We start from the raw sequence: 10,475 nt of genomic DNA, 5'->3' as shown, positions 1-10,475 counted from the left end.
ATAATGGAAGTTATCCTGTAGCCTTTAACCATGAGCTCTGTCCCTAAACAACAATATTTTTCTTATCCATTCAATTTCAATTTCTTTCATGCTGTGCTGTTGAACAACCCTGCTCCTGCACTCGAGGAACCCTGTGAGTTACAAAGCCTTTTGTTCTCTGTTTACAAAGCCTTGTATGTGTGATTCCTCTTTTCAAGGGCCACCACTGCTACTTGCAACTTTAGTTGTTATTATCGCAACTACTTCTTTCACAACTGCAGATTATATTTTGACAAGTAACACAATGAAAAACTCACACGTCTTTTAGGATAAGTGTTGAAAATGACATGTGGAAGACTTTTATAATTTATTATAATTTATCATGTTGTAATATACAGTTAGTCAAATTAGAGTGTTTACATATAGTACATTATACTATTTAGTGTAACTAGAATGTTTGTCTGTGTTCATTCTTAAGTATTTGATACATTTAATCCACATTGGTTTTTAACATTGTCTCTCTAATAATGTCTCTGTTGTAATCTTCACTTTCTCCACTAGGTGGCGGTAGCAAACGGTATCGCAGCAGGTAGACAACCACACAGCATCCAACGAAAAAGAGCTCCACCCAGGTCCAGGGCAGTGGTTCGATCTTTAGACGTAAACAACGAAGAGAAACCGGCTGAAGCAGAATCACTGCGGGACGAACATCCGCTCAGAACCAGGTGAGGGATCCACTCGGTTCCGTTAGCATCCGAGCTAACGCTGTCCGCTGGTTTAACGCCCAGAAGAGCCAGGGATCTACTGAAGCTAGCGTTAGCTTAGCCGCCTGTTAAATACCCCTGAGCAGGGTTAGCAGGTGGATTATTTACTGCATTAAATTGTGAAGTTATCACAGATGCTGGATCAGTTTCCGGTCTCATATTGTTCCTCCGTCATGTCTGAAGCTATGCAGCTGCTGGTCTCATGCTAACCTCATGCTAACCTCATGCTAACCTGCTGTTCTGTGCTCAGGCTCCTGCAGAGGAACCTCCGAGCTGGAGATGATCGGCGCTGGAGCTCTGCACCGATGGTTCCGGGAGAAGATCTAGAAAACGAGGACCTTCCAGATTTCTGCCCCCCCCTCCCACCTTGATGTCAGAGGGTCGTGAGTCATGGATCCAGCTGCTGTGGACGGTCCCGTCATCCTCGTCATCAAGGCTCCGAACCAGAACTACGACGACCAGACCATCAACTGCTTCCAGGACTGGACCGTGGAGAAGCTGAAAGCTCACCTGTCAGATGTGTACCCCAGTAAACCAGTAAGTATTTAGACATATAATAATACTCAAGTAAACCAGTAAGTATTTATAATAATAATACTACCCCAGTAAACTAGTAAGTATTCATTATAATACTACTAGCCCAGTAACCAGTAAGTATGTATACTACAAATGCTACCCTAGTAAACCAGTAAGTATTTATAATAATAATACTACTACCTGAGTAAACCAGTAAGTATTTAGACTAATAATAATACTACCCCAGTAAACCAGTGAGTAATTATAATAATAATACTACTACCTGAGTAAACCAGTCAGTATTTATACTAATAATGACACTACCCGAGTAAACCAGTCAGTATTTATACTGCTGATACGACCCCAATACTACCTGAGTAAACCAGTAAGTAATTATAATAATAATACTACCCAAGTAGACCAATAAGTATTTATGCTACTAATACCACCCGAGTAAACCAGTAAGTATTTATATTGCTAATACTACCTGAGTAAACCAGAAAGTAATTATAATAATAATACTACCCGAGTAAACCAGTAAGTATTTATGCTGCTTATACCACCCGAGTAAACCAGTAGGTATTTATACTTATAATATTACCGAGTAAAACATTAAGTGTTTATACTTATAATACAACCAAGTGAAACAGTAAGTATTAATACTAAACCAGTACTTATACTACCCAAGTAAACCAGTACTTATATTACTATTAATAATACCCAAGTAAAGCAGTACGTTTTTATGAAAATAATTTTAACAATAATAATAATAATATTAATAATAATCTATTAATGGAGTACCTTTCAGCACAAAGTACAAAGTGCTCACACGCGTTGAATCACATGTTTCATCTTTGTGTTGGGTTTTGTGAACTGGGCTTTTGCCAGTGCAGTGCGACAGGAAACCATGTTCCCAGTCCCATGCATACTGTGAACGTCTGTCAGGTATTCACAGTCCAGCTCACTGACATACGTGTGTCTGAGCGTTTAGACTCAAAAAGTGTTCATGATAAGATCAGGTCTATTATATTTAAATTTCCAATGTGACAGGAGTGTATTTCACCAGTGTAGAACAAGAGGCCAGCATTTACACAGTCAACAATCCCCAGTTGGACTTTTTGCTGTTTCCATTCTGCTGAGAAACTTTCTCTGTTAAATAATCATAAAAGTGACGTGGATCATTAACCTTGATCTGTTCTTCAAAGAGATATTGAATCCCAGCAGCTGAAGGAGCCTCAGAGTCTGTAGATCTGACGTCACAGTGAAATGAAGCTTTTCAGATTCCTGTTGCTTTGTGCTTCTAATCTAATTCTTTTCCTTTCTGCCACTTGTTCTGATGCAATCATTGTAAACACATGGGGACAAACTGCTGCCTGGAAACGCAGCAGTGTTTTCTCTGTGACGGCTGCACTATTGTTTGGATTCAACCCATATTCAACCCAGAATAATACTTTCTCAGTTGCAAGTGGCCAATTTTAAAATTGGCACTTTCAATTCCCAAATGGCGTTACGCAGTGAATGTAGGTCTTAAGAGGACAGACTCTGACCTTGTTGTACCTCCAGTCTAATCCACTGTTAAGACCTACTTATCCCAATTGAGGTTACGATGAGCTCATCCTCATTACTTACTCACACAAAGTCTCCGTCTTTTGATGTTGTGACCTACATTTGCAAATTAGCCATTTTCCTTTCTTTTAGTTTTAGTGAACGTTATATAAAAATCTTCTAAAAGGTCAAAAACTAAAAATGAAGCAAACCGCAGTTCACATCCTGGAGTTGTTCCTAAGATACAGAACTCTTCCTCTGACCCTGCTGTCGTTATCATGAACGTTTTCAGAGCTCCAAGGACCAGAGGCTAGTGTATTCTGGGAAGCTGCTTTTGGATCACTTCACCTTAAAAGATGTGCTCAGAAAGGTAGGTTCACTCTGTTGCTACAGGCCTGTTTAATCGTTAGATGGCCATTGGTCAGGGTAAAAAGGTGAAATCTGTTTTCTTGTCAAAAAACAACAACAAGACAACAGGCCCTTAAATTGTTTGAAACCAAAATGTAATAAAACAGGAAAACAGGCACATTTTCAGTTTGAAAAATGTCTGAAAACACTAAAAACTGGGGTTTGTGTTTCATGTGTGGACAGAAACAGACATCACCTACATTACCAGGGACATAGAGAGTTATTATTATTATCATTTTTGTGCTCTGATTCAATTTCCTGCTTCTGTCACACCTCAGGGCAAAAACTCGCAGCAAAGAATTTTAGTTATTGAGATGTACAGAATTATAAAACTGAAACCTCCTTGTGATTGTGTTGTATTTTACTGAGAAAATCAATGTGGTATAAAAAATAACATTACACAGATAATATGAATGTTATTTGGGAAGTGTTATGGAGTTTTTCTGTGTTGGTCCAAAGTTTATTTATTTTGACTCTGATAATGAGCTGTATTGGTTTCTACAGCACGACGAGTACCATATGCTCCATCTGGTGTGCGCCTCACGGACCCCTCCCAGCTCCCCAAAGCCCCCCCGTCGCCATGGTAACAAGCCTCAGGAGAACCCGGCCAGTCCCACGGTGGGTCAGCCACTCGCGCCATCACACCTTTCCATTCATTTCATCATCGGCACATTTCCTTTCATCATCCAGCTCCACGAGGACTGGAGATGTGTTGCTCCTCTTTGAGCCGACACGTGTTTGGTATATTCAGAACTTGTGTTTCTGGTTTCAGCCCTTTACGAACTCAAACAGCCCCCCCACTGGTCCACAAGCCCAGTCGGCTGCAGGGGAGAGCAGCGAGGGAGCCGGGCCCTTCCCTTACCACCAGATGTATTCACAGTATATGCACAGGTACGATTCTGGAGAAACACATGCAGAGCAGAGTCAACCCACCCCCCCTACACATAATTGTCTAGTTTTAATAGTAGAAATAGAAATGGTCTGAAAACCTAAATGATTTATTTGTCATAAAACTTAGAAAGTGGAAAGTCTGTATCTTTCCCTTACTCCCCTCTGAACTGTGATGGTTTCTTCTCAGGCCCCATCTCTCCATCACGTTTGGTGAAAATCAGTTCTGTGGATTTTCAGTACATTTTAAACTTGTTCCTCAAAGGAAACACACAAAGTCCATGACTTTCTTCCACTTCATGTACTGACTGAATTCATCCGGCTCAAATGTCAAATCTTATACCTGGGATCATGGGAATGGTCCAATGTAACCGTCTGTCTCCTCCTCCAGCTGGAATCAACACCCTCCACAGTCCTATTACAGCCCCATGACACTGATGTGGTGGCAGCAGCTCTACATCAGACAGTACTACATGCATTAGTGAGTTCCTTTATGTTCGCTGAATGGAGTCTATAACATTTGTCAAACCACACATCCTCAGCTCAGCTCACATCCTTTCCCCTGTCTCCTCTCCCCTCCTTCCAGTCAGTTGCTAGCCGCTGCCGCCGCCTCCTCTCAGCACCTGAGGCCCGACCAGCCCCCGGCCCAGTCCCACCAGCCGGACCCTCTGAGCCAGCGGCCGCCAGCCGATCGCCGTGGCAACCCGGAGATCCAGATGAACGCCCAGGGGGGGGAGATCCTGAACGAGGAGGATCTGAACTGGGACTGGCTGGACTGGGTGTACACATTCTTACGCGCCGCCATCTTGCTCAGTATAGTCTACTTCTACTCGTCCTTCAGCCGCTTCGTCATGGTGATGATGGCCATGCTGGTGCTTTACCTGTGAGCGAGCCTTTTACTTTACATTCGTATGTATTTACCTTCTGTTCTGTATTGATTTAGCATGTACAGCTTGGTTGAAAGGTGGAGGCAAATGTTAAAATGAGTTAAAATTAGTATTTTTAACCAAAACCCCAATAGTTGAATGTGTTGTTGTGGGAGCTTCATTCTGGTGTTGGTGTGTGTGTGCAGGCATCAGGCCGGCTGGTTCCCTTTCAACCTGGAGAACGAACTTCTGCTCCCTGGAGATCGAGCCAATCAGGACGACATGGAGGCGGAGCTACAAGAAATGGTCAGTGCCTCTCTCATCTTTACTGAGATCATTGACCCCAGGGCTGATGGGGATTTTATTGGACTTTGGCTCCTTTTGAACTAGTTATTTTCCATATGATACATTTGATATGCTTAAAGGAATTGACATGAAAGGTAAATTGCTGCAATTATCTCAAATATGTTAAATTTGTTGTAGAGACTCTGCATCTGTCTGTCTTTTGGTTCATATCTCGTGTTCTCATATCACGACCTCATCCCGTACAGGAAGGACTGATGGACGACAGCTCGGACGACGAGGGCGACAGCGGAGAGGAAGGAGCCGAGGATCCGAACAGCGGCCCCCACACGGGCTTCCTGGCCTCCACGTGGTCGTTCATCGTCACCTTCTTCATGTCACTCATCCCCGAGGGGCCGCCGAACGCTGCCAACTGAAAACACGGGCGCCGAGAGCCACTGGAGCGGACAAATATCCCGAGGAGGGACGCTGTTGTGATGAGGTGTTAACTGTGAGACCAGTGAGACAATTTGCGACACTGGAGCTTAAGACTTTGAGCCGGAACACAAATTACTGATTGAGCCTGAAAAGGAGAAAACCAGTCACTTTCTAATGACTTTTTATTGTTTGTCTGCACAAAGACCAACATGTGAAACTGTCAAATGACGAGAACATTAGTTCAACTTCTACAAAGGTTTGCTAGTGAGGCCTTGTAAACGTAGTGAAATATAATAAGTGTCTGCCAATGCAATGTCTCTGTGATCCATAAACTAGGGACAGCAGGCACGTTTATAAAGAAAACTAATCACAACACTACTTGTGTTTAACAACTTCAAGCTACAATATTTGTTGAAATAGTCTTGTCTGAATTGCAATGATTCTTTTTTACGTGATGGTTGTTTTCTCTGGGCCACGTTAGTGCAGAAGCTGAACCGCAGCAGGAAACCCTGATTCATGTAGCACTTTGTGATGGAGTGAGTTTGACCTGAGAGTTCCTAAATGTGTGTGAACACATTGTGCAGTGTGTGAAGTGTAACAGAGTGATGTGAATCAATGCAATGCTCGTCCTCTCAAACAGCCTGAGAGAGCGGAGGGAGACGGAGGAATCGACCCGCTGACAGAACGACAGAACGTCAGACAGGAAGGTCGGTCGCATCAAATGTTCCTTCTGCTCCAGAGTCCACGTAGGACAAAGCATCAAACCCGTCTGGTTTGTGAAATGGCTGCTGCTGTTATGTTCTGTAAAATAATAATCGTGTTTATTAAAACCTACAGTCATGTCATGTGTCAATCTGTTCTTCCAGAGTCTCACTGAGGCAGAAAGCTAAACACGATTAGAGTAAAGAAAGACACAAGTCAGAAATCTCTTAATATTATTGTCTGTACACTATCACGTTAAGACTGTTCAAGTAAAGTCAAGGTCCTAAAAAGACTCAAAATGATTATTTAAATGGTAACAAATTCAAATCCAAGCACAGGAACTTTAAACATTCAGAAATGTGGAAGTGGAGCAGAGGATGTAGACGCAGAGATGAAGAGATGTGATGTGGTTGAGCTGCTGAGCAGTTGTGAGCAAAACAGATCTCTGCTGCCCCCAATTGTCCTCAACATAAAAAACACCCCAGGCTTTTTAGAAAAGGAACAGAGCCTCTACATCAATGTGCATCTGTATTCAGATCTAGTTCATTTCCCTCTTATTGTTGAGTTGGTTTTGACTAAAGCTGAAATTGTCTTATGTGACCAATACAGATTTTTCAGTAAGAATATATAGACATTTGGTCACATTTTTCTATTTGTTTGACAGCAGGATTAAGTAAAAACCACAGAATAGTTTTAAAATGAAACTTTGGGGAAGGATTCAACATAAGAGAGAACACATTTAATGTTGAGGCAGATCCTGGATTGTTTTTTCACTTTAATCATAGCAAGATGAGGGAATAATTCATGGATCTTGATAAAAACAAATCTGGCATTTTGAGGGAAATGATATCTTTGAGCGTATGAAAGTTGGTGCAGCTCAACAGATCTTAATGGAACTGTTGGACCTTGGTAGTGGTATGAGCCAATCTAGTTTTTCCTTTTACATCTTTTAAATGTAATAATTAAATAACTGTGATCAAGACCTTCGGTGTGGCAATTCAACAGGTAAAAAAACTAACTTTAAATATAACGTTTAAAAGGAAGAATTAGATATACCATGAAAAATGATGTGATAAGAGTGAATTGAGGATGAGGAGGGTGAAGAAAGCCACTCACAGACGCAGCAGGAAGTCACCATGTTTACACTTTTATTGCTTTGCATCAAACAGCCATGACACAGAAGTCCTCATCCAGACAACAGGTGGCAGTGTGCGTCACTGATGTCACGTCTGTTCGTGTGCATTGTCGTTGTGATGATGGTTTGTTGCTGATGTTGTTCGTCCACCTCTTTAAGGAGATAAATCTTAATGAGATGGATGATGTGAAAATTGGGTCTTTTAAAAAAAATCTAAATAATGAATATAATTAAGAAATAATAAGTTAGTAGTCGGTGGACAAATTACATTATCATGTATGGAGCTAGAACCAGGATTTCAAAGTAAGATTTGGAGTAAACGTCATGTTTGATGAGGCCAGTAAAGTTATTTGACAGTTCATTGATAATAAAAAAATAAAACCCACAGTACCTCAATACTGACGACAGAGCGTTTGTGCTGCGGCAGTAGAAACACTGTGCACGGGTAGAGTTACATCAGAAGAAGATGGAAGATAACACAAGTCACATGGTGCGAGTCGGTGGCTCAGGCTACGACCTTCACACGGACGTGGAACCACATTCAGACGAACAGAACACTGAGCCGCGTAAAGTGACCATGGTCAGTCTTTGGCGTTTGTGTGCCATCTTGTTTATGTATGTGTGTGTGTACATATGTTCTGAACACTTATATTAGACTTGTACATCAAGATCTCCAACAAGGCACGTAGATAAGCTATTGTTCGTATAGTCACTGCAGCTACACACAGACAGAGCCGAGGAAAACAGACACGACAATCGTTTCACTAATTATCCTTTTGCCCGAACACGAGCTCAGAGTCACGAGTCCACACGTTGCACAGTATGGAGCACTCACTTATTGCTAAAACACGACTGCACGCAGCAAAATAAGAACAACTTCATAGAATAGAATATTTTTTACACTTACTGTAGACTTGCATAAAATGATTTTGCAACGCTAGACGTTTACTAGTCTTTACACCACACGTACACTATTACTAACATTATAACAGACAGTATAAAAACAGGTGCAACTAACCGGGGGTCACAAATATACTGTTGCTTTTCTCCTGCACCCACTAGATTGAATGATTTACAGCATTTATGAAAATAGTCGTGGTACCAGCGATGACAGGGACACAGTGGACAGTTAATTATCGCCGCCTTGTGACAAAAATATCAAGTGACTACGGTCAGAAATCCTTCGAGATTCCTGAGTTGTTTGACATTTGAACAACAGCTCTGTAGATTCTGTGGGAGAAGAAACCTTTCCATTAAACACACTATATAATCCATTTTTAGGTAAGAAACTATACTGGGAAAGTGCTTACTGTACAGTACAGACTTTATATGGCCTCAGAAGTAGGTTTTCTATATGCAAATGAAATGAAAAGAACACAGTTTACATACATACATACATATCATGATATCTCTATAACAGCACATATTATATCAACAGTGAGGTTTACAGTGAAAATAAACTGACCGACTTTCAAAGCAGCAATATCAACACTGAGTGCTCCCCCTGGAGGAAGGAGGAGGTATTTGTAAGTAGGTCTATAAAGATGTATGCAGTAGTCGTGAGGAGTCTGACCGAACGTACCTGGGTTTTGGTTTGTGTCATGTACTGTAGTGTGCCGGGCCAATTCTGAAACACAACCTGGCTTCATAATCGAATGTGTGTTAGAAGCTGGTGTCGTTTAGCGAAAAGGACTTAACTCGACCTGTAACACACGGAGACAAACGGGACAGGACAACGCACAGACATCTACGGGACTGTGACCAGCTAAAAGAATGACAGTAAAATCGAAATTAAAATACACGAGGGTTTAGAAATAAAATCAAATTCGCACAGTCCAACATTCCCCACGAGGGAGGCCCCTTCCTTTGGCATCTGTGGTTTGAACAGCCGATTTGCTAGAGAGAGTTTCCTAAACAGTGAGCGTCGGTGGGCAGTTGACAGCAGGGTTCCTCCGGTCCTCGGAGGCGTGCGCTCTACAGTACGTCGTCACAGCGATTTGTACATTATGTGCTGCACCATTCAAGAGTTGAGAGGACTCACAGCCCCGGGGGGGGGGGGTGTAGGGGAGGGAGCTCCGCCCGGGAGGTGGCCGCTCAGCAGGCAGGTTGTGCTGCTTCAGGTCTACGCCCCCTCTTTCCCACTAAGATGGAGTGTTGGTGTGCGAGAAGGAACCAGGAGGGAAGGAGGGCCTTCCTTTTATCACAGGAAGGTCTCTGAAGTGGATCCTGCTCCAGGCGAGTCGGGGCTGACGTCCACTCTAACGCAGGCCAGCTTCTCCTGGCTGAGATGGAGAGACAGAGACAAGGTCAGTGCCTCGGACGTTACTGAGGCTGGGGAGCAGCTGAGAAATGTGAGATTCTGTTAAGATGCAAAACTCCTTTGATTTTACCACCTGAAGTAAACCTGAGGGATGAGAGGACGAGTGAGAGGACTGTGACTTAGCTGTGACAAACATAGATCAAATATGCATTTATATCATTTCCTTATAAAATAATTTAAACACGAGACAAAATTATACTTTAAACTGACGGAGATAAGAACAAAATCATATCAGCTTGAACAAAATGGATTTTAAACTTTAGAGGGCTACACATATAAATATTTTAGGTTTTCAGACCAGAAATCTTTGTTACTGGAAAGATTTCCACGGAACTTTCGAAAAAGAAGCAGAAGAAGAGGAAGAAAAGGAACCTGTTAAATTTTGTTGCAGATCCGAATGACGGGACGGATCTGGATTTTTAAAAGGTCTTTAATATGGCGACATTTACATTTATATCTCAGGTTTTTTCGGATGAAATTTATGAGTTTGTGCAGGTCGGTGCAGATCCAAATGAAAATCCAGATCAGTGAATTTAAACGTATTTGCGACTCAGTGGCAGAGGTATTTGTCGTTCTAGTTTATGCTAAAGTCGTGCGGCTGAGAGCAAGAACACTTCTGATAGCTCTGACAC

The 10,475-nt window shown here is 42.1% G+C and overlaps 2 protein-coding genes across 2 annotated transcripts in view; one reads left to right on the top strand and one right to left on the bottom strand.

The window, feature by feature from the left end:
• Positions 1 to 587: 587 nt before the first annotated feature.
• LOC133025879 (homocysteine-responsive endoplasmic reticulum-resident ubiquitin-like domain member 2 protein) lies at positions 588 to 6,539 on the top strand. The gene is made up of 9 exons (XM_061092666.1): positions 588 to 704; positions 994 to 1,280; positions 3,097 to 3,174; positions 3,717 to 3,830; positions 3,985 to 4,103; positions 4,492 to 4,581; positions 4,687 to 4,983; positions 5,173 to 5,272; positions 5,518 to 6,539. Exons 2-9 carry the CDS (start codon positions 1,134 to 1,136, stop codon positions 5,683 to 5,685), a joined length of 1,113 nt encoding a protein of 370 aa, XP_060948649.1. The 5' UTR covers positions 588 to 704; positions 994 to 1,133; the 3' UTR covers positions 5,686 to 6,539.
• Positions 6,540 to 7,526: 987 nt separating this feature from the next.
• The window catches only part of LOC133025895 (sodium bicarbonate cotransporter 3-like), a 36,115-nt gene continuing 33,166 nt past the window's right edge, over positions 7,527 to 10,475 (bottom strand). The window contains exon 25 of the mRNA XM_061092686.1: positions 7,527 to 9,805. Within this exon, the coding sequence (XP_060948669.1) occupies positions 9,724 to 9,805 (82 nt within the window). The 3' untranslated portion in view covers positions 7,527 to 9,723. The remainder of the gene's footprint in view (positions 9,806 to 10,475) is intronic.

The sequence above is a fragment of the Limanda limanda genome, chromosome 19 (genome assembly GCF_963576545.1).
Source record: "Limanda limanda chromosome 19, fLimLim1.1, whole genome shotgun sequence".
NCBI classification, from domain to species: domain Eukaryota; kingdom Metazoa; phylum Chordata; class Actinopteri; order Pleuronectiformes; family Pleuronectidae; genus Limanda; species Limanda limanda.
The sequence above is the reverse complement of the archived record's forward strand: the minus strand, read 5'-3'. Positions and strand labels throughout refer to the sequence as shown.